We start from the raw sequence: 25,084 nt of genomic DNA on the forward strand, positions 1-25,084 counted from the left end.
ATCCCGAACAAAAACAACCGCATCCGCATGGATGGTCTGGTCAAAAGAGTTTCGCAAAACAGCCAATACGGCTCCTATATACCTGTTTTCCATTTATACTAATTAATGATAATCAACATCTTCGTGCTTCAATTTAGAAAGCACCTGTATAGATTTTTATTGGTGCGTCGTCAAAATATACTTTGCAAAGCCATTCGCAACAGTTATAGCTGTCACCAAAAACTGTTTTCATCACTCCAATGTCACAATATAATAATATTATACTATTTATTGTTATTTATCTTACAAATTATTGATGGCTTTCACTGTATCTTTAGACCTCGTGCGTTCATAAATGTTTCGTTATGCATTAATTTATGACGAGCAAGCTTTATATCCAACGCTAGTTACTTTAAAAATCCCAATTTTAAGTACGTTTAATAATAAGACAACCAATAAACAAAATTATAAGTAGATATTATCCACCTTTTCGAATGACAGCGTATGAATCATGTTGTCATGCCAGATTGACGGGGCCCTCCACTGCCGCGGCTAGTTCCAAGGGTATGGAAGTGAAGGTTGTCAATGCCAAGAGGAGTCACAGGCCAAGGTCTTCGTATGGTTGGAAGTCAGAATAAAAACTCATAGTCGGTAGATGGTCCATATATTGTTCAAGTTCACAAAAGTTCACAAAGTTCACAATGGTTCATCATATTATAATTATTAGTGTTCAGAAAGTTAATATTATTCACATAAATGTTCAAGCACGGTATACGGTCATCCGTCAGATGATAAAGTACATTAACACTCGCAACAAAGAAATATTAATTCGAAGAAAAGTTCCACAATTATCCAAAAGTATCAAAAGATTACTACTATCGAACTTAAGTTGACAGTCAGGTACACACGACCCGATGAATAGCAGATAAAAGTCGAAAAGATTCGGGGCCTCCGTTGAAGAACCGCTGTACGAAATTATACTTTTCACTCGAAAATTTTTAAAGTACCAGATAGGTATTTATATTCGAAAAATTATTCGCGAAATTTTTCTAAGTCGGGGTTAGGTATTTATAAACGAATACTCGCGCCGAAATGACAAAGTCCAACTTTAGGTAGTTTACCCGCAGGAGGAAAGGGGGAGTTGATTATATTATGTATACATGTATACTAAGTTTGTTGTCGTTGCCTATCATACGTCAAAATCTTCTGTCACATGAGATCATCAATGCATGAGATGCGCCTTTCATGTTTAGGGTACTGGAAATACTATTTAATACAAGTTTATCCGTCTATTTACCACATCCCTGCTTAAGCAATTATAGTGGATAATTATTGTTCTCCCTAGAATTTTCCCAGCACCTAGTAACTACATTGAAGTATTCTATGGTAACAATGTCACGATAACGTCGATATTCTTTTCATTTCCTAATACCCATCATTTTCTACACACCCAGTGCCGTGGTCAATATTGATGGATGAGCCATAATGCACCAGCACCTATGCCACATACGCTCCACGAAAATAACTAGGATGCCATCTGAACTGAGAGAATCATACTCTGTTTAACACTGTCATGAGACTTGTAGCTCTATAGCACACCGGTGCGCCGCTATACGGTAGGTGTGTCGCGGTGCATTGCTTGCAAAAAAACAAATAATTTTGTATATTATACGATAATTACTTAATAACCAAATTTGCGTACATATAAAAATATATGTTCGGTAATATATTTTAGCACCTGCATGAACTTAATAAAACAATGCAAAGTCAGAATGAAAATAATATATTGACATGCTCTGATAAACTAGAAGGAGTTAAGACAAGGATCTCTACAAATGTATCAAAGGACTTACCAGACCACCATTAAAAACAAGCAATTAATTTTGGATCCGTCTCAAAAACAATTAACTTTGCAGCAAAAGAAATTTCATCATTACATTCATACAATCAATACGACTGGATTCGAAACCCTTTCGCAACCAATACCGAAAATTCTATAGAAGCGCTTTCTCTATAAATTTGAGAGGAATTAGTTGAATTGAGATACGATGGGACTCTAAAAACTGAATTTTGCAGATGTTCCATTGGCTATTTTCTGGATTTCGGTTAAAAAAGAATATTCTTGGATTTCCGACAAGGCTATTGCAGTTCAGCTACCATATCTACGATATATGTGTGCAAAAGTTTTTCAACTCAAGTTATAATTAAAAATTTCGAGAATGTAGTATAACCAAGAACTTCGGGTTGCTTTTTCAAATATCAAGTCAAAAAATATATAAAACTTTTACCTTCATTGAAAGAAGCTCAGGTATCACATTAATTTGTTATTAATACAAATACATGCAAATGTACATTTAGTTCTTCCTCGTCTGTTATGTATATTTAATTATGTACCAACTAAAAAAACATAAACTAATGTTATTTTGGTGGATGGCCCCCACAGGGTGGGGGACTGATAGGCCTCTAGCCTGGGGGACCAGGCTCAGGGGTGGGACTGCGTGGCAGGTCAACCAGATAAGTAAGATAAACACAAATTACAAATTTGCTCATATATTAAAAATAATTGACTGCAGCGCTATTTTACTACGCTGGTATTAATAATTTAAAACATTCGATTGTAGGTTACAATAATTATTTATTATTATTGTGTCAATATTCGACAAACAAATATTCTTAACCAGACAACTAACCATAATTCAAGTGGATGTATTAATAAATACAAACATTCAATACCATTAATTTTACCTCAAACACCATTTTAAAAACTCTATTTTAGAGTATCACACTGTCTTTAACCTTAGTGATAGGTAGGGGGGGCAAATATCCTAGTCTGGGGTCCCCCTTCAGGATGTGGGGTCCATGTTTTGGTGTATAAATTGTTTTACATGCGGTGTGTCACTGTCTTCTGTGAAGACCTGTGGTGTGTCGTGGGTGAGAAAAGGTTGCGGGGCACTGATTTACATACCGGTGCAAGTCAGTTTACAGAAAGCCAGGCGGGAACCGCGCCAATTTTTATTGCTGATTTTGGCAAAATTCATGAATACAAAAATGAAAACCTAACCTAACAAATAATCCAGTAGGTATATCAGCTATTTTCAAAATTTGTTTGCCGCTGGCTTCCTATAAACCGACAAGAACAATATACCTACCTACTTGCACTGTTTGAAAACACCTCAGAAACATTGGTACTTAAAAAAATATGACACCTGACAGAATTCGAACCTGTATATATTGAATTCTGGCCGATGAGCTTTACCAATTTAGTCACCAGTATTATATCCAATTACGGCATAACTAGCCGTAATGTGACTGAAGCTTTTTACAAATTATGCTAGTATTATTGACCTTTGCGGCTTGGTAAGAATACAATGGGACTCAGCTTCCAGCGGTTCCATTAATCGAGCAGATATGTTTTAAAATTGTGTTTTATGTTCATAAAGAATGTCACCTTCACAAATATTGTGATATACTATATTCTATAAGATCCCTTTAGAGCAGTGTGGACTCCTCCAAAAGTGCAATTAGTAATATTATCAAGGCCTGAACAAAAATGATGCATGAGTGCGAGTGGGAAAGTATTTGGCACCCTTATAATCTCTGCGACACGCGCTAGAGTAAGATAAAAGGTCTACATATTTTTGAGTTAGTTTCCAAAATAATCGCCGACAAATTGTGGTAAATCGCTTCACGTAGCGTCGTAGCTCGTGTTGCTAAATTGCTATTTTTTGTGTTAAACATAGTCATTCGTAAATATTTTTAGTTATTTAAGCAGGAAAGATGGTTTTATGTGTTGTATTAAAATATGGTAGCCGTACTGATAAGCAAAAAGATGGTATTACGCTTCATAGGTAAGTTGATACATGTTCGTGATAATTTATTTGTATATTATTATAGAAAATTATATTTTAATTCTGAGCGTCTAGTGCGAGCACTACCGAAATGGTCTATGGTCTCGAACATTTGTAGACGAATGCGTTCGCTCGCCCACAAACCAAACGCATGGCACGCAGCTTCATTTAGCAATGCAACGGGTCGCGTCTAGATGTATCTATAGTCTATGAATATTATGCTCTCTGCGAATATAATAATATTTTATAACAGCTGAGCAAAGGAAAGGGTGATAAAATGAAATTCAACATTTATCATAAAACATCAATTATTTATTAAAATACTTTAAACTACCTTTCTATTAACAATCATCAATCCAAGAGGTACTTAACTGGGTGGTCGACTTAAACTTAAAAATGTAAGGAGGTGTAACGTGTAATTTCTTTGCTTGGTCTAAATATATTACAATAAATCATCAATGTTATAAAGGAAAAATCATGAAATTTATGATACAAAAATTTATCAATTTTCTGTGGGTAGGTAGTTACATAGGTAAGTATTGAAAGTAATAAACTTCTGTGACCAATCAATACGTGGGCGGACATTCTTCTCAGGATGAGCACCATGGTGTAGAGTAGAGAGCCGTTACAAGGCCCAACTCGTCTGGCTCGTAGCAAAGCTATATTGGCTTCCTGGAGTCGATTCGCATACGACACAGCTCGGGCCATGTAAATCAAATCATCCACATTATGGTGAGCGTGGAATTTGTTCAAACAATTCTCATACTGCAAACAAAAAAGCATTGATAAGATTAAGCAAACGTGATATAGTTTTTATACAGAATATTACTTAAAATATTTGCTGTATAAACGTATACTACGTAGCCAACAATTTATTGTTTTTACATTTCATTGATTGTTTAACCATTAGATGGGTGAGCAGCACATTGCATAGAAAGCCTTGGGGCATAGATAGCAGTGGTGAAGGGTGGAGGTAGGCTGTTAAGAACTGCCATAAATAGTGCACATTAAACTTTGTCAGTCATGCATATTTTTTTCATTGAAATAAGACAACTTACAGATGGAGTTGGGTTAGTTTTTAAAATTCAATTAAACCCTGCGAAAACAAGTCTTTTACAGATTAACATCCACATAGACTTTTTTGGAATACACTTTTTTTATCCCAAATTGCTCCATGAGATTTAGTCGATCACCCTTGTCATATAGATACACATATTCCGGACCATGAATTGGATCTACAATATGGCTGCTGCTCGCTATAAAGACGTGCTTGGTGAATTGTGTGAATCTCTAAACTGTTTTACAAGTTTCACAATGCAGATAATAAACACCTCTTCTCTGAAGTGTATATTGATCTATCTAGTATCAACGATGAAACAAAGACACATGACAAAATGACTAAGATGGTTATACATAATTATTATATCTTTAAAAATGAAAGTTTATGTCTTGTATATGAATAAAAAATGGGATGATATAACTGCAAATCAGACTGCTCTAATTAAATCCAAGCTTCGATGTCATCTGGGAATTGATCAGTGACTTTCTTGAGATGTGCACGAGCTACATCTCGTTAAGATTAAAAGGTAGATTTAGAGTATAGTGATCCAAGAATTTTTATTATCTCGTAGTTGTTTGGTTGAGCCTTTGACATTTTTGAAACATTGGGAGGCCCAGTGAAGGAATAATTGTTGAATACAATAAAACAACTTAATATATTTATACATTGGCTTTGCATGAATTATTTAAATTCGCCCACCATACAGTATTAACAATAATAATTATAATAATATAGACTAGAACATAAATTTCAGTCCTCATACTTGATAAAAAAATAAGAAAAAACTCAGCAATAAAGTTGGATGGCAAAATTAAAAAGTGGTCACGATCCTCAGCCATGAGTGAACGACCAAGAAGAAGGATGTATGTGGCAGTAAAGAATTATGGACCGAGAAAAATGGAGGAAGCTAAGGGAGGCCTTCATCCAACTGTAGATCGACCCCGGCTGATGATGATGACTTGATAAAAAGCTTAATGCCCATACGCACTTGCGGCAGGCCGCATATCGTTTTTTGTATGCCGGCTAGCCGCAGCGGCCTGCCGCAAGTGCGTATGGGTGAACAAAACAATTATTGTAAAGCAATTTTCTTAAGTGGTGAATACCAGGTCATATTCTATTATATACAAATTTTGATTCATAGATAGCATAAGGATCTCTTCGAATTTTCGTACTGACATACTAGTACTTTTTAATAGTTTAAATTAAATTATAGATTCTTCAAGATGTTACACAAGATTTAACAATGAAACATTCATCAATCTTCCATACATAACTCGAAACAGGTTCAGAAACAAACCTAATTGATAATAATGTTAGAACATGACATGGGAATCAACCCTAGATTTATCGCATGCCAGCTGAGTCAGCTTGAGAAGATCCAAGATTTTTCGAATGGGTATTTTACTGAGGCTGTTCCAAGATAAATATTTTCAATGAAGACTGTTACATTCTTAAATCACGTGTATTATTTAGGAATATCAACTGTTAAGCTGTGGACCCAATAGGTTGAGCAAACGATCATATATTTCTTGTAAAAAATATCTGTTATGAGACCTCTTCATGAGGCAGCCGAGATCCACATCGGATTGTAGGGCCAGTAAAAAATATATTTTTAACTGTACGCCTATACAAATATGATATAAAATATACATACATTCTCTGAATCCCCTCGATAAAATGATATACATCTGCTCGAGGCCAAAGTGCGGCAGGACAAATGCAGAAAGTGCAAACTGCGTAGCCTGGTCGCGGTTTCTCGTGCAAGTTAGTAACAGTTCTCCGCACACAACCCCCGATTCTCTGTGTTGTTATTGGACTTGGATTGTAACCCTGAAAACAAATTACAAGACAACTGAATGAACTGAACTGAGAAAAATTTTCACCCTGCTGAATTAAGCGGATAGACAAGGTTCTTGAATTACTATTATGATTACTAGATAGATGGAGCAATGAGATCTTTTTAAAATTTATGTAGAAAGGATTTTATTCTTTTCGTCATAAATTTCATTTCATACTCATGTGATATATGAAATTTATATCATAATATTTACATTAAGTATGTAATTTTATTAATCAGACATAATTATAGGTTCATATAATTTCTTCATGTTTTCTTTACAGACTTAACGGCCCACATGCTCAGCGTAGGTAAAAATGGAGCTTTTATGGTATTCTTTTTCTTTTTTCTTTCGACCATGTCCGATCCTAATAGGATCATATGGGCCTCCACAGAGTAGAGGTTTGTATTGACAGATTTTGTTTTTAGGAGAAATGGGTGTCAGCCATTTGCTCAACCTATTAGGTATATTCAGAGCATAATCCTGGACATTCCTTAAACGTTTTAGATAATCTATTTATATAATTTTGAAGCCTTATTATCCTTTATATTTATTTTAAACATTTGATGACTGCATAAAGTATTTTTATTACATAAAATAGTATTTTTTTAAACTTTTCGCTCTAATGTTTTAGAATATAGTCATATTTCGGTACATCCATGTGCAGTGGTATTAATATTTTTTAGATTCATTATTTTTTAAACGCATTTACAAAACCATTAGTAAAATTAATGTTAACATTATATAGTGACATATTTACGGTAAAAAATTATATTTAATAATCTTTGTGATCCCAAATTTAACAAAAATTAGGCATTTTATTATTTAAAAATTGGCACGATTAACACATTTGAAGATAATTCTAAAGATACTAATTATAAGCTATGTCTTTGACCATTCAAATGTGATAAACATTCTACGAATAATGTTTGCTTTATAATAATTTTTGACTTAAGAATAAGATACTATTTTTTGAAATACGCCATATTTATTGGCATTTCCCAGTGGTTAAGCTACAACATACGGCCGTAGCCATAAATTGACAAATGATAAATGAAGTAGGGAGTAAGATCATGGTAATGCCCGTGTTTGAACATGTACCGATTTAAAAAAATATTTTTTTTCGGTTAGGTTAGATTATGGTTATGGCTACGGTCGTATGTTGTGGCTTAGCCACTGGGAAATGCCAATAGAAATGGCGTATTTCAAAATAATACTACCTTATTCTTAGGTCAATAATTATTATAAAGCAAACATTATTCGTAGAATGTTTATCAGTTGTGTAATTCATGCGCACTAGAAATCGTATCTGTGGATGATCAGGGTTAAATTATTGTTACACTATAATGGTTTTTCATTGGAAAAAATATTTTTTTTATGAGAAATGGATGTTTAGCCACTTGCATTACCAATTGGATCCAGAATCATGAGTCATGACTATTTAGAATTTGAATATAAGATAGATAATGCAAAATTGCACTTGGCACATGGCATTCATCCGTAAATCAACAAAACTTAAAAAAAACATGAGAATTAATGGATCTTTGATGAAATATGCAAACTCAATTTTGAAAAATTCTAGATATTCATTTTAACTGAATATTTAAACTATTATATTGAACTATTTTAAATGAGAGATGAGTATATTCTCATTTCACAGATTGACGTTTGCTGTGAAAAATATTTAAAACAATGTAAGTATCCCAAACCTTGCTTTATCCTGATTATTTAGCTTCATAAAGCAATGGCCCATGCCGAAACGGAGACGGAGAACAGCCAGGCGGTTGGGGTTGGTTCTCAGAGTTTCCCTGTAGCAGCCGAGAGCGCTGCGGTAGTCTTTTTTATTGAAAGCGATGCACACTTTCCAGAACAGCGAGGGGATGTTGTTGGAAGATTGATTCACCACAAAATTGAATTGCGCATCCACCGTCCACCACTTTATCACCCTCCAACAAGCACAAGTATGCTCAGCCCAAAAGATTCTGCAAAAAAAAAAAATACAGATGTACAGCATTTTCGCCGGTAAAGTAAATTCGGCTGTTGTATAATGAAAAATCATTTGTTTTCATTTTGTTTTTCCAAGTCATGTTGTGAATGGATTGAACTTGTAAATTGTAAAGTTCACTTCATATTATTATATATAAAGAAATTTGAACAAAATTTGACTAGGTTGAATAAAATAGGTAATGAAAGTGGGTAGGTATCGTCTTACATGATCATACATGATGATTTTGTCGGCAGTGGTGTATAGGTTTGTGGCTTTGGTGAACAGATCCCGTTTCATGTTTATATTCTTTTCATGGTTAGCTTCCTGCACGCAGTATGTGGCGAGCATGTCCAGGCACCGCATCTGATCTTTCTCCGAGTTAGAATAATCGATGTTGGCCGCGGTGCGGCCCGCATCCAAGATTTCAATGACGTCATCAGTTCTTTTTGTTTATGTAGGGCACCTGTATAGAATACAAACATTTATATGAGAATACGCAATTTGAAAAATTGAAAGGACCCTCGCAAACGATGCTAATAGAAATCAAGATCCGACAGGTCCCATCCATTCATTCAAATATCATTCTCTCTGGACATAAAAATGTGGATAAATGTGGTTGAAAAATTAACCCTGCCTACATCGCAATAAGGGTTATTGTTGTACAACATTTCTTTCCAAAACGCTAATATATATAGGTATTATATTATATTGTAGCAAGTAGTTAAATATTAACTTTACCCACATTGCAAAAAAAGGATTATTCGAGATTTTTGAAAGATGTCTTTGACCTATTCTGCAAAACTTGCCCACTTTAATATTGTGATTTTGTATGTAACGGTGTATTATCATGGTACTTATATCAATGTATACAAACGAGTAAGTTTTAATACCCGCTCGATTATTGTAACTTGGTTTCTATGGGGCACTATTTCTTTCAAAAAGTTTGAAACGTCATATGGATTAGCAAGGTCTTTTTTCATTGAGGCATGACCATAATAGATTAAATTGGACTAGAAATCATGCATTCTTGCACGCCAATCGAGATATCGGGAAGATTCTACAGGTGTCACTCTTAGCACAGCTATGAAAAACGCCCAATGTTCGGTACACCATGGTATACGCTCGACTATGTGTGTCGAGACGTGGTGGTTGGCGATGGAGAATAGCAAACACCAGAGAGTAATCATTACCCATAAAAATTGATTAAAAAAGTATTCATTTAGTTATTTAGTAAAATATTAATATACCTACTCAAAAGGGTTCGCCATCCAGATTATAATTGATAGTTTTTTTTTTCTACAATAGACTGTTTACCCTAGTAAATTGATGGTGACATTCTAACTTCATTACATTCCATGCGTAAAATCTTATAAGTACTTACTACTTACGCCAACATTGACATTGACCCAGATGATAAGTGGGATCTCTCTAGGCGAAGAATACTGAGTATTTTTTTTCATCTCATGCGGTAGGTAATAATTGTTCAGGATCCAACTTCTATCACCTAAAAACAATTTAGATTAGGCAAACGACATTGGTTACGCTAATCACATGTCATAAAATGAAGTAAAATCACATCACAAAACTTTAGCTAGTTCAATGTAATAATTATAACGAAACTATACATTCAAAACACTACATTATTATAAAATAAGTGATGGTTTATCTTTACACTATTATCAAAAATCAAAATGTTTCGAAGTCGCATGACCAGGCACCTGCAGTAGGTACGAGGAACTAAAGAATGACGTCATTACATTTTAAGCATAGTACTAGAATAAAAAATAATTGCGCTGTACTTACCCGTGTTATGGGAATTCACCGTCTTCGAGCTGCATTAGAAAACTTGGGATGCCCCGTAAAGAATTATTGCTTTGCCGTAATCTATTTTCACATTGCTGCAAAATTCATAATATATTATATTTTCTTATAACGAATAATCGTCAACTTAACCCTTTGTCTATTGTACGGTATAACGATACGCTACGGCCTACGCCAATCGATGTATGAAGCTTCTCTAAGTAACATAGAAAAATAATGAATCATTTCAGCAAAGGCATGTGGGGCTTATAAAATTTATATCAGAAATACGACTTGGAAGTTAAAGGCTTAAAATAGTATACGATCACTTCGTTATAGTTTTTTAGATCTGCTAACACATAAACAGTAAAAAATAATGATTCATATTATAACACAGCATAATTATTAATTATTAATGATTTGCTGTATTTTTTGCCTAACAACGATATTATGGGTCAATGAGAAATGGGACCAGTCTCAGGAAATAAAAACTACAATTGAGATCGCAAGGAGCGCTTTTTCAAAATGAGAAATGAGAAATACTAAAACCTGGTTTTTTCATATTATTTTATGTTTGTTTTTGCAAAATCACTTATTTTTCATCAATTTTCTTAGAATTGGGCTCTTATCTTCAAAATTCTAGAAGCTCGTATATGTGTGTATTCCTTCGCTGCAAGGTTCTTTTGTGATTTCACATTATTTTTCGGGTTCTGTAGACCTACTAAATTTAGGTCCCGGACCTGTAGCCCTTTTTGTAAATTCAGCCCTGCTTGTAAGGGTAAATAATTACAAATTTGGAGCACATCTGAAAACCGAACAGCCTATATTATATTGTAGACCTTGTAGGACTAATCGTTAATAAATAACCTAACATATTCTCACGAATCAGTTCTTACAACTTTAAGAACTATATTCCTACATGCAATATTATCTCAATAACACGAAACGGAACGCAATTTTCAAAGAATCCACGAGCCGGAACGGTATCTTTTAGAATTTCACGAACAGGAACGGCGCTCCGGTGCGTTCCGGTCTATTTCGAGCCCTGGATTGGTTGTATATTTAATGATGCCAATGTATAATTTAGACCAGTGGTCCTCAGAAAGTTTTCTTGTGGTCCGCAATTTTTGGGCGTCCAAATGCTAATGCTAAAATTTTAATAAAAACCTGTGCAACTGTAAGTATTTGAGCATTGTGTTTTTGTCCTTAAATAATATATTAATGGTTTTACGTGACGAAATTAACTGCTATCATACGTTATTATATATTATATAATATGTTTTCCTTATAGGTACGTTAGCGGTGCGTAAAACGTTTCTAATAATTTCAGTAATCCACAGCTGTAAAAAGGTTTAGAAACACTGATTTCGACCATTTTAAGGGACAAATAAACATTTTAAACATAGTATAGAAGTCTGTCAGAAATTTGAATACCTGAATTGAAAACTATTTCAGTCAAACAAATAATTTAGATGGACTAAAATACCTTGTTCAGCAAGAAGAGAAAAAATACCTACGCCAGAAGGGAAAAGGAATCTGACAAAATTACTGAAAAATATGTGTTTACAATAGACAATGCGTTTTGATATATCCAAAATCTAATGTGTCCAGCGCATAATTTAAAACAAAACTTGCCATTCATAATTTTACTCTCTGCAACCAAAAACGATTGATGGTCTTTGCAATGTTTTGATTGAAGTCGAAAGTGGGCTTACTGCAAATTAGCTTTCCAGTGTAATAATATGTCAATAATTTACTCTTCCTCTTCTGCCTCTTTCTACGACGACGACGACGACGACTATAAAACCGCTATTCTGTATAGTGATGGAGCAGGGAAAAAAACCAGGAAAAAATTTAGTACTCACCAATGCTTTATTAAATTAATATTGCAATGCCACGTAATATCACCAATGTACATTAAAAAAAGGAGAAGGACCACACTCAAATTGAGGTTGAACGATTCGCTCTGTAATTGAAATGAGGTTGAGAAATAATAAAAAAAACGTGTTCATGCTGATTATATAACTGCGTTTAAAGAAGCCTGGAAAAACCTAAGCCATACCATGTCACAATCTCCGCCTATAGTAATAGGGAACGACTCTACCTACGCTATGACCGGTCCCAAGCCCGGATAAAGGATGAGGGTTCGTCGTAGGGTTAATCACCCAACACGGTAAAAAAAACCCTGATTACGAACCCCGGACTCCCCATAAACCAACGACCCAAGCAAAGAATTAAGGTCAAACGATTATATATACAATGTGGCACATGGAACGTACACACTATGTTGCAGCCGGGCAAGATGGAGGAGGTTGCAATTGAATTGCATAAGTATAAAATGAGCGTGACTGTATTGCAGGAAATAAGATGGGAGGGCGCAGGTTTCATAAACAAGAGAAACTACACTTTGTATTACAGTGGATCTGCAGGTACGCGGGGTCGCTATGGAACTGGGTTCTTAATCAGCTCTGATATCCGCAGGGCAGTACTAGGATTTGAGCCAATTAGTGAGAGATTATGTAAACTTAAACTGAAAGGTACACTTTTCAATATTACGTTCATCAACGTTTATGCCCCAACTGATGATGCGACCGAGGAAATTAAGGATAGATTCTATGAAGATCTGCAGAGAGCCTGCGAAAAAGTCTTCCCACATGATGCTCTAATTATTTTGGGAGACTTCAATGCAAAAGTTGGAAAAGATGAAGCATTTAAATAAGTAGCTGGGCAGCACAGTTTGCATCAAACGACAATCGATAATGGTGAACGTCTATGCTTTTTAGCGGCTGCAAATAATTTATTAATTAGTAGTACATGGTTTAAACATAAAAATATCCACAAAGGAACCTGGAAAATACCTGGAAGTAATACATGCAACCAAAAAGAATGATCACATTCTTATATCAAAAAGAAGAGCGTCAACAGTGGAGGATGTGCGCGTCTGCAGAGAAGCCAATTGCGATTCTGATCACTTCCTGGTGAGAGCAAAATTAAAACAAAAAATCTCCTTAATACTGAAAAAAGAAGGCCAGAGAAGAACTAAATGGAGAGCTGAAAAATTAAGGGATGAAGAAATTTTGGATAAATACCAGGAATCTATAGAAACAAACTTAAAAATGACTTTAATAACCGTTGATGTGAATGTGGACTGGGAAAATACAAAAAACTGTGTTATCACGAGTGCTACAGAAATTCTGGGGGAAAACAAAGCAAAAATAGATGCAGGATGGTTTGATGATGATTGCAGGCAAGCACTGTTTGAAAAAAATGAAGCAAGGAAGAAATGCCAACAAAGGGAAACTCGCCAAAATTACGAAACTTATAAAGAAAAGAGAAAAACTGCAACAAAGCTCTGTCGAGAGAAAAAGCGATTGGTGCTAAAGAGAATACTTCAAGACATGGAATGTCAAAGAAGAAACAATGATCCCAGAAAATTTTACAAGACTAAATCCTATCAACCCTGATTAAACTCCTGTAAGGATAGTGAAGGACAAATGCTGATCAAAAAGAAGGACATTATGGAAAGATGGAAAGGCTATTTCACAACACTTTTAAATCAGGCTTATAATAATGGTCATGAGGAAACGGAAGAGGTATTGTACCACACTGCTGAGGAATTTATTGATGAGCCTACTCTGCCCGAAGTAAGAAGAGCATTAAGAACGCTGAAAAACAATAAAGCACCTGGAACCGACAGGATAACAGCCGAGCTGATAAAGACTGGTGGCCCTACACTGGAAGCAAATATCCACTTATTTGGGAAAAAGAAATTCTACCTGAGGAATGGAAGATGGGTATAATAATCGTGCCTATTCTAAAAAAGGGAGACAAAACAATCTGCGATAACTACAGAGGGATCACAATTCTAAACACAGCTTATAAAGTTTTCTCATCTGTACTGTATAGCAGGTTAATGATCTATGGTGAGGAAATCCTGGGAGAATACCAATGCGGCTTCCGACCAAATAGATCCACCATAGATCACATCCATCTCATGAGGCAAACTATGGAGAAAGCGCACGAATACAACCTGACACTCCACCACCTGTTTATTGATTTTAAACAAGCTTTCGCCAGTGTGAATAGAGATAAGATGCTGCAAAGCATAAAAATACTGGGAATTCCCTTAAAACTAGTAAGGTTTATAAAGACCACACTGACGGATACTAATTACAAGCAGATCCAAACAGAGGATGATCGACCATGGTGGCACTATGAAAATAAAAGCAGAAAACGCTGGGCTGGAAATAAACCAGTCAAAAACTAAGTATATGGTCAGCACACGCGATCAGGTACCGCTGCAGAATATAGTCATAGGACAGCATGCATATGAAGGGGTGGACAAGTTCACGTATCTCGGATCCAGCCTAAATACCCAAAATAAGACAGCAGAGGAGATAAAAATCCGCCTTATCTCCGGGAATAAATGCTGGCATGCCTGCAAGCGACTGGTGGGGTCGAAAATTCTAGGCCGAAGAAGTAAACTTCTAATTTATAAAACAATTATAAGGCCAGTTGTCACTTATGGCTGTGAGACTTGGTGCTTGACTCAAAACGAGGAAAACAAATTAGCTGTCTTCGAGCGAAATACTCCGCAAAATCTTTGGAACCACGTTGGAAAATGGGAACTACAGAATTAAAATGAACCACGAGTTGGAAGAGCTGATTGAACAGCAAACAATCATAAGACACTGTAAGTTCCAAAGACTACGATGGGCGGGACATGTGGAGAGAATGCCTGAAGTTAGAGCGCCAAGGATCATGACGAAGTGGCTACCTCAACGGAAGAGACCCAGAGGCCGTCCAAGAAAGAGATGGGCTGACGCCGTAGAAATTGACTGGCTTCATATAGGAAGATCCGGTAACTGAAGAAGTGTGGCGAGAGACCGGAGTGAGTGGAGAGCGGTTGTGGAGGAGGCCAAATCCCACCCCGGGATGTAGCACCGTGGAAGAAAAAGAAGATACCATGTTACATATTTATGCCATCATTTTAATAAAAAAAATATTGGTGTTAGATTTTACAAATCCATAGGTACGACCAGGAGGAAAACTAATGACTTATATTCGAGCACTGCAATATAATGGATCTAATAAATGGAAATATTAATTTCAAACTGCGTTTTGGTGAAGAATAGCAAGAGCTCCCTCCAATCTCTTTGTCCCTGTACGAATAAATTAAAGTACTATTATGCAACCAAAATTCTTTGCAGCCTTCCTCAACTATATCAAGAAAGGCATGAAATAAAATAACTAAGAATACCTTCAGTTCTTGAAAACAAGTATGGTGGCTGATTATCACTAATTTTATAATAATCTGTCATTTGAAAGCTAACTCGAAAATTAAAATGAATTAAATATTATTTTGTTCATTTATGTGATGCTTATTACCCCTATTTTTATGCGATTTTATTGAATTTTCCAACATAATGTAGACAAGCAATAGATACTGTAAAACTTGGTGCTGTTTATTTTAATTCAAACATTGTAACTCCCAGCTCAAATCTCAAAAAAACAAAAGCAAACCATGTAACTCTTCTATATTCTATGTTAATAAATATTTTGTAAAAATGACCAGATTTACTCATTTATAACATTAAAATACTAAAAGTGTTCAAATTTCCTAAACCAGTCCGTTTTATTTTAAAACAGTTTTTTCTTCCTTCTGTGAAGTTGGTTAATACGGAGTTACAAGTTCCGCGCATTTAGTTGACGAAATGTCATTCCAATATTATCTTTTGAAGAAAATATCGTTGCATAAAAATACATTGCATTTTTCAAAAATATGCATACCAACCTAATTATTGTATTATAATTTATTTATTTTTTATTACGGATCATAAGTTAAAAACAGTAGGTAGGTAAGTATAATTATTATTTACTGCGTTTTTGCTTATGAAACTAACATTCATCCATTCAAAATCATAAATAAAAAGACAAATTTTAAGTTTAATAATGTTTTTTTTTTAAGTTTTGACACTTTTGTGTATACAAAATATTTATTTTTAAGTAATCTATTATAAACCGAAATATTTAGAGAGCATACACCGTTTTGGCTATTTTGCGAGATTCTTTTGACTGGATCTTCCAAACGGATGCGGTTGTTTTTGTTCGGGATATTTTGACGGGGTACTTAGTGAAAATGGAAAAATTGGAATTTTTCGCGTAATTTACATGGAAAAACAATACAAAATACATGAAAAATCATGTAATTAAATTACTCAAAGGTGTGCATTTAAAAAATGTGGAAAAAAAAATGTTTTATGTTAAAACTTAACGGCCATTCAAAATCAAATTTATAGCTTAATATAAGAGATAAAAAATTGAAAAATCATAGCCTCCCCCACACCAAAGCGAATATTCGCGGCGAATATTCGCAGCGAATTATTCGCCAATCAAGCTCGTATTGGCTTACGGGACAGAGCACGCTTGCGCGACCGCCTTGCGTCTTGAGTGCGAATTTGCAGCGAATATTCGCTGCGATTTTCGGGAACTCTGTCGACAGCGAATTTATTCGCGGCGGACAATTTCGCCAAGGGAATTAGTAAAATCAAAATGGCGACGATTCGGACGATTGAAAAGCTGATAGAGTTGGTCCGGAAATATCGAATTCTTTACGATTTGTCTGACAAGGAGTATAAAAATATACGAAAGAAAGATAAAATATGGGATGAGATTGGCATCGAAATTGGTGAAAGTGGTAAGGATGTCGTCATAATATGTAAAAAAAAGTATTTGATTACCGTCGCTGCCTAACCTATGTACATTTATTTTGACAGCATGGATACGATAAAAAATACAATAATTATTGTTTCCCGATATTTATAAAATACACATTAATATTAATGTGCGTCATAACGTTATAGCTTTGTTAGTGCACTAACAGTTATTTATCTTATAAAGTTCAATATGGAGCGCTGCGATTGTTAACATTTCGGTATCGAGCATTCAAATATAACAATAATTTTATATCATTGATGCAATTTGTGTCCAATACTGCCATCTTCTTCGGTATCGGTAACGTAAGTACCTATTGTCATTTTATATTTGTCAATAATATCGTGATTTGATAGTATTCAAGAATATTTTCTTTAGGTTATGTAGGTATCTTTAAGATTTTTTTTGCAGGTGCCTAACATACAGCTTTGCATTTTTATTGTATTGTATGTTACGCCGAATGTGCGAAATTGACTATTACATGAAATGGGCTAAATTTTGGCTAATTCATGTAATAGTCAAGCCTGTTGCCTTATTCATGAATTAGGTAAATTTTCTGCCCGAGTACTTACGTGAATTCGCCAGGGCATGGAATTCTTAAACTATCAACATGACAGTAGAAAAAGTAAATTTAATACGGATTGGATGGTTTTATTAGTTATAATTGGACATAATATAATATTATTCGGGGTCAATCCACTGCTAGATGAAGGCCTCTGCTAGCTCCTTCCTTCTTCGCTGCTACGTACTTCTATTGAACTTCACGTGAACTAAGAGACTAGCTAAGTGAAAGTGTCATAATATACGAGGATGAATAAGGCAAGGGTGAGGGCCAAGGCCCATTTTATGATTCCTCTGTTGATATACCCACAGAACAGATAATAAATAGAATACCGATATGCTATATTCAATTCGCCGCATGTTGAATGTGTGAGTGTCCTACGAAAATGAAGCACGCATTATCCACGTGCAATAGTGTGTGTGTAATACACCAACATTAAATGAGCGTAAATGCATAAACCGAGAGCCGTTTTCAGTATTCGACGTACAACGTATTCTTGACACGAGTGTAAGTTTAACCCGGATTCTTCCTTACTCTAGTCGGTTACCTGCTATCGTCTTACCCGTTATGCATTTCAGTTCCCATTATTTCTGAGTTCCCTGGATGTACCTATATTTATTAAGAAAAACGACTACCGTGGAATGGGGTGAATACTGGATAGACCCGTTTTTCCATTTCTATCTTCCTGGTCCACATTATTCAGACAAACATGAATGACTTAAAACCTGTTTCTATGGACATAAACATACTACATACCTGAATATCACCCCGCGCTCTCAATAGATTTGCCATTAAATTTTTTACAGTTCACAAATATTCGTATTCAACATCATAATTTTGGAAATGGAGACAGTGAATGCACTGAATCGAAGTATATTAATAATAATTTGTGGAACTTCTTTAAGGGCGACCTATTGCACATGTATTATGAATTTCGGAATGTTGACTGGGAAATTTTATACTCGATTAGTGACATCAATGCTGTAGTGAAGGTATTTTACCAATATATATAAGTATATATAATTTATTTGACAAGTCATTTTTTTTTAAAAAATCATCGGGCTCTTCGCGCAGCTACCCAAGATGGTTCAATTTTGATTTAATTAAAAACATACGACTAAACCACTTGCATCACAAAAAAATGGAAGAAAACAAAGACATAGGTACATTGATAGTATTGGGGGGAAGTTAACGTCAGATCCTAAATCATTTTGGAATTACGTTAGAAGTACGCGTGACTCTTCTCCACAATTATCATCTATGTCTCTGGAAGGTAGTGTTTTGTGAACTTCTTGAATTAATAATTTGTTATGTACTCAACATGTCTTTTAAATAATTAAATAAACATTTTTCAACTACCCTTTACGGTATTAGCAGTAAAACAGCCAATTTTGTGTGATTTCTCTTCCTAAGCGTTGGGGCGAATATAGACATGGCGAATGAATAGAATCAAAACAACTTTCTTAGTGGTAAAAATGTAATTACTGTAAAATTATAAATTTATGTACATTTTAGTATGGAATTTAATAAATCAATCTATACATTTTACAAGTGCGGTGGCAAAAACATAACAAAATTAGGTATATATAAAAAGTTAGGTACCCACAAAATAAGCTTTATCATATTAGGAATAATTGTGTTTTGTATGTAGGATAATAATTAGTGAAGTTGTGTTAAACGATGCGATTTAGCCACCATATTTCAACATCGCCCATACAGATTACTGCACCAAACCTTTCTCGGATGTCAGTACCTTCGGCACAAACGGTTCAAGTCCTGCTCAGTGTCATATTTTAGTATCTATAGTAAAGATGTTTTCTAGTAGGTCGATATATTTCTGAGGTATTTTCAAATAGTGTACATTAGTGAATTCATTTTGTTTTTAATTTTTATAACAGTAATTCTAGTAATTAACAGGAGTATCCAAAATACTACGGTTATTAGTTTATTTCGGAATAAATAATTGGTCATGACCATAAATAACACAACAGGTAGGTAAAAAAAAACAAAATATCTATTTACATAATATTGAAATATATTTGCCAAAAATAGAAATGTACATGTTATACCAAGTTATAATATATATATATATATATATATATATATATCATGTAAGTATATAAAAATAAATATACATAGACAAATTATAAAATATGATATAATTATAAGGTAGTAATAATTGTCAAATCACAATGAGATGGGGATGCTTTTGAAAATTCTTCTGGCAGACGAAGACTAATAATTCTACCTAGGTATATAAATAAAATTTATTCTGCTGTAATTTTTTTTCATATTTGTCCATTTTATTACAATATCTTATAATATAAATCTTATTATATAAATATTTTCTTGTATTCTGTGCAAAAATAATTAAAAAAACTTTATTAACCTACACAAGTATTTTTTATTGAATGATCCTGCAAAAATATTGAAGTAATAGTTATGTGACATATTTTGTTTTGGTGTAAGCCATAACGAAATATACATAAATTATATTACAACAATTATATCAGACACAATTTTAGACACTATTAATTATTGTTAAATTAATTGTTTTACTGGTAGGTACTTAGTATGAATCTATTTTAATATTGATTCCAAATTATTGTCAGTTTTAAATAGACGTTATGTGCACAAACTATTAATCATATTGAGTACCTATTGAAATATTATGATATATTATGTTGAATTTATTAGATATAGGTATGCCATATGAGAATGATATTCAATATGTAGTGACAGTAAGTTTTATTAAAGGCACTGCAATGCAGCATAACAGCACAGGATTAATCTCAATTTAACTTAAGATTTAAGGAGCTTTTTGGCTATACCTGTAATTTATTTTAGTATTCATTCATTAAAATAGTTTACAAACTTTTCTCGAGTAGAAAATGCTAATCTCGCTGCACGTCTTGGATCGTTGTTTAAATTAGTAAAAGCTCTAAGCTCAGGCTCCGGTGGCTCTAAAAATTCAAAAAACCGATCATTGCAATTTTTTGTTCGCACAAAATTATGTAAAACACATGTCGTTTTCACAATGAGAATTGTGGTGGATACTTTTGTTTCTATTGGTCTATAAAATATTCGCCATTTCTGAGCCAATATGCCAAAGGCATTTTCAACTACTCTTCTTGCACCGCAGAGTTTTAAATTGTAATTTTCTTTCAAAGGATCTGTCCTCGATTGCCTATATGGGAAGGGTCTCATTATATATGTTTTCAGACCAAAAGCTTCATCTCCGATTAAGACGTGCTCGCAAGGTTGATTCTGTCCAGGGAGATTTTCAGGTCCCGGAACATTCATTTTATTTGCTTCAAATCGTCTTCCCATGATGGAAGTCTCGAAAATTCCTCCATCGCTGTTCTTGCCAAAACCACCAATGTCGACGCATATGAATTTATAATCTGGTCCAACGATAGCCATAAGCACGATTGAAAATTTATTTAAATAGCACCAGTAGTTGGAGCCAGTTTTGCCTGGACACTTGATGGTGACGTGCTTACCGTCTACACTGCCGATACAGTTAGGAAATTTCCATAAATTCTTAAACCCTTCAGCAGATTGTTTCCAAGTTTCTGTTGTAGGTTGGGGTAAATATTCACTTTCTAATTTTCTGCATATAGCTTCACAAACTTGTGTCACGATTGCACTCACTGTCGAAAATCCAACTCGAAAACTATGGCCAATTGTGTAGAAAGTATCACCGGTCGCAAGAAATCTGTAAAATAATTATTTTTGTTTAGGTGAACAAGCCAAAAAACGATGGAAAAATTTACGGGACACATATGCAAAGGATCTCCGGTCCAGAAAAACAAAAACCGGCCAAGAAAACATATGTAAGAAGAAATGGATGTGGGCCGACCAAATGTTGTCGTTCCGACCATTTCTGACGTTCGCCAAAACATCATCCAACATATGCGAAGAAGTATGCGAAGAAGTATGCGAAGAAGTATGCGAAGAAGTATGCGAAGAAATATGCGAAGAACCTGATGACATACAAAGTTTTGATTGGATGGCCACGTATCACGAAGATACGGAGATTGAAAAAATTGTTTTATCACAAGCAGGAACATCGATAACGTCATCAATCAGTGATCACCAGGCAACAGCCACAACACCGAAGACGTCGGCCGGTAAACATAAAAAGGATAATTCAAATCTGGAAAAAATGATACATTATCTCCAAGGGAAAAAAAGTAATAAAATGGACTCAGTGGATATGATTATGTTGGCTCATGCTGCAACAATTAAAACATTTTCCCGTAAGTTGCAGCTGAGTACAAAAAAAAAAATAGGGCTGTTAATGATAGAACAAGAACATCTTCACCTTGAAGAACAGGAGAAGCAAGCTGAGACTGACAATTTTTCGCTTGATCCTGCCTCTGGCATTTTAACAATTGAGTAAAATTTGATACATAGTAGAGCCGTGGCAGAGGGTGCAGGTAGGCGGTAGAGATCTGGCATAAATAGTACAAAGTCATATTTATTTTGTTATTTATTTAACTAAGAATACAAATTGCAGATGGTACTGCTTAGTTTTTCAGTTTTTAAAATTCAATTAAACCCCTCCTAATCAATTCATAATAGATGGAAGAATATTTTTATCTAATATCTATTATGGTCTACTTTAGGTAGGGCTTAACAAAATTAATTGAATCTTAAAACTAATCCACACCATGTGTAATTTGTATTCTTAGTTTAATGAAAACAAAATAATATTTATATGACTGACAAAGTTTAGTGTGCACCATTTATGTCAGATATCACAGACCACCTCCACCCTTCGCCACTGCAGTAGAGCTGTTCCATGTTTTTATGTTAGAATTTTTTGCATTTTCACACTAATTTCATCTCATAATTTATGTTCGCACATTAACTCATTAGGTGCTAACACCGCGACTGGCGCGTTTGCGTAAGTTGGCCATTACATATAATTAACATGATATTTAAATGTGGTAATTAAATTTTAATTAACAGGTCAGCAGTGATTAAACAGTGTGTTAAAGTGATTGTAGAGTTGAACTCGATTATATAGACTAATTTAATAGATTGGATCTAAACTAATAAAGTAATCTGTTTTACTATTTTTCATTACCTAGTACTTACCTACCTATATAATTTTTAAATCGCATCAACTTCTTACGAAACCGATGATCATATAGAATTCTGAATAATCGAGATTCTACCTTAGGTACCTATCTATGTATGTTGTAATAATTGTTGGGTGGGAATTAATCGCACATTGCAATAATCAAAATTCACAAAACTAACATTTGAAAAGTAGTTTTCACATAATATATTAAACGATTTCACAAAATAAAAATCATAAATCACTCATTGTAAAATATAAGTTAACTAAATTATACTGGCAATAATGTCACTATGTATTCTACATTTTATTCAACCGCCATTTTTTTGTTGATTATTCGTGTTGTGTTCCAACTTCCAACCTCATTTGTAACATAAATACACCGCCGTCACCTTCTTTTTTAATTCAAAATAATTATTGTTGAAACATAATCGTGATCGTGCATCTACGATGGCTTCATTACAATATGTGGACGTATACAAATGAGAGAGTAATTCCGACTCGATCCGAACTCTTTCTACAATCTGTTACTATGTACCTAGCGTTATTTTTGATTTTGTAGTAAATATTAATTTTGAATTGTTTTATTTTAGAAATCTATTGAACTAAAAATATGTCCAGATATTATTGTGCCCTATTATATTATGTTCTTCATCATGGAATTGCTTATTGTAATAGTCAAGAATTACTGTACACGCATGAGTTGCCATCATCTTTTTTCATAGTTAATGTTATGTATGTAATTAAACCCAATTCTCTAAACGTCTATACTGAATAGTATCTTCTACTTTGCTGTATATACCTAACTGCCTTTTTCAATCTGGATCAGTAGGTATTTATTTATAATTTCTTATAGTAATACTGTTCATAAATTTGCAATAATATAATATAATGATTATCAAAACGATCATTCAGTATTAATGTATTTAAAAAGAATAATGTAAGTAAGTACATAAATAAATTTTGTTTTCAATGTTATCATAATATTACATAATATACCTAAATGCTATGTTCACTTTCATGTGTGAAAACGTGTAATGTGTAATAACTTGACCGAGAGATGATGAGAAAAATGTGTGATCTTATAATGATTTATTTTATTGATTTACATAGATGCATGTTTAATATCTGTTATGCCAGGAAGTTGTATGTGTGTTTTTACTATTTACTGTTTCCTTGCCTTTTAATCTTTACTTAAATTACTTTTTTTTCATTTTACTATTTTTATTTCCAAAGTTTTGTGTTTATGTTCCGGAATTATTGTGTTGAATAAATTTATTATAAATTTTCAAGATATTTTATTACATATCTCCCCATCCATACACCTAAAACACACTATAATTTTTATTGATTAAATATTGTAATTTGCTAAAATGCAATGCCAACTGGTAAAGTAGTACAGTGAGTAGGTATAGACAGTACTGGCAAAGGGTGACTTTTGGAAAGAGGTAGGCTGTGGAGATCAAAGAAAAAGAGCATACTTGTCAGGTATACTCATGGGAAATAAGACGATATTACTACTGATGAATAGGTACACGCTAATGTCAACATCACACTAAATCGATGAAATTTTAATAGCTCACTGACAATATAGAATTGGGCAATGAATATAAATTATGTATTTTGCAAATCGATCATTTGACAGTTGTAGTTGATTTGTGAATATCATCCATTTCCGATGTGATAAACATCTTTTTAAATGTCAGTGCTTTGTGAAAACAGTCTATTGAATTATGCGAATATATATTCCCCATAATCTTTGTGATTCTATTTAGACATGTTGATAATAAAACTTAATTATATCATTATACATCATCTTTTTTTACCTCAATGCAATGCTTAGCCGTTCTTCAGGCGAGATGGCTTCTCGATAGTTGGTATCACATTTTCGAATATCATGCGTGATGGCGTTCAATATGTCATCAAAACATTCGAAGTTCATTCGAAAATAAATGTAGAACCGCTTTTCGTCTTTGCGCAATTGAGGCATCAGAGTGTGGTATTCTCCATACCTTCTTCTCTCTACATTGATATCGTGAACCCATTTTCTTTTTTCCCTGAGAAGAAATTAGAAAGAAGGTAAATTAGTCGAAAATAGTTTATGAATTGGATGAAAATAAATAAAACACGTAATGGTGTGAATAGTCAAACCTGGCATTATCATCCTCTTCCAAGCATAGTAACAAAAACGCTTCTTCGTCATCCGA

The 25,084-nt window shown here is 34.1% G+C and overlaps 1 protein-coding gene and 1 long non-coding RNA gene across 2 annotated transcripts; one reads left to right on the forward strand and one right to left on the reverse strand.

Moving 5' to 3' along the window:
* Window positions 1-4,435: 4,435 nt before the first annotated feature.
* LOC147079527 (uncharacterized) lies at window positions 4,436-8,539 on the reverse strand. Its single transcript, XR_015069496.1, has 3 exons — window positions 8,435-8,539; window positions 6,542-6,717; window positions 4,436-4,592 (listed from the first exon to the last, which is right to left on the reverse strand). It is a non-coding gene; the product is annotated as an uncharacterized LOC147079527 (long non-coding RNA).
* Window positions 8,540-17,081: 8,542 nt separating this feature from the next.
* LOC147079528 (uncharacterized) lies at window positions 17,082-24,160 on the forward strand. Its single transcript, XM_085941786.1, has 2 exons — window positions 17,082-17,209; window positions 21,532-24,160. The coding sequence occupies exon 2, from the start codon at window positions 21,639-21,641 to the stop codon at window positions 22,191-22,193; it is 555 nt and encodes a 184-aa protein (XP_085797912.1). The 5' UTR covers window positions 17,082-17,209; window positions 21,532-21,638; the 3' UTR covers window positions 22,194-24,160.
* The last annotated feature ends 924 nt before the right edge of the window (window positions 24,161-25,084 follow it).

Source organism: Rhyacophila brunnea, unplaced genomic scaffold (assembly GCF_057557595.1).
Source record: "Rhyacophila brunnea isolate RB1 unplaced genomic scaffold, BYU_Rbru_1.0 scaffold_1, whole genome shotgun sequence".
In the NCBI taxonomy this organism is placed as follows: Eukaryota; Metazoa; Arthropoda; class Insecta; order Trichoptera; family Rhyacophilidae; genus Rhyacophila; species Rhyacophila brunnea.

Bases quoted from the DNA above. Each gene is read 5' to 3' on its own strand.
- LOC147079528 (XM_085941786.1), top strand. From the start codon at position 21,639: ATGTGGGCCGACCAAATGTTGTCGTTCCGACCATTTCTGACGTTCGCC.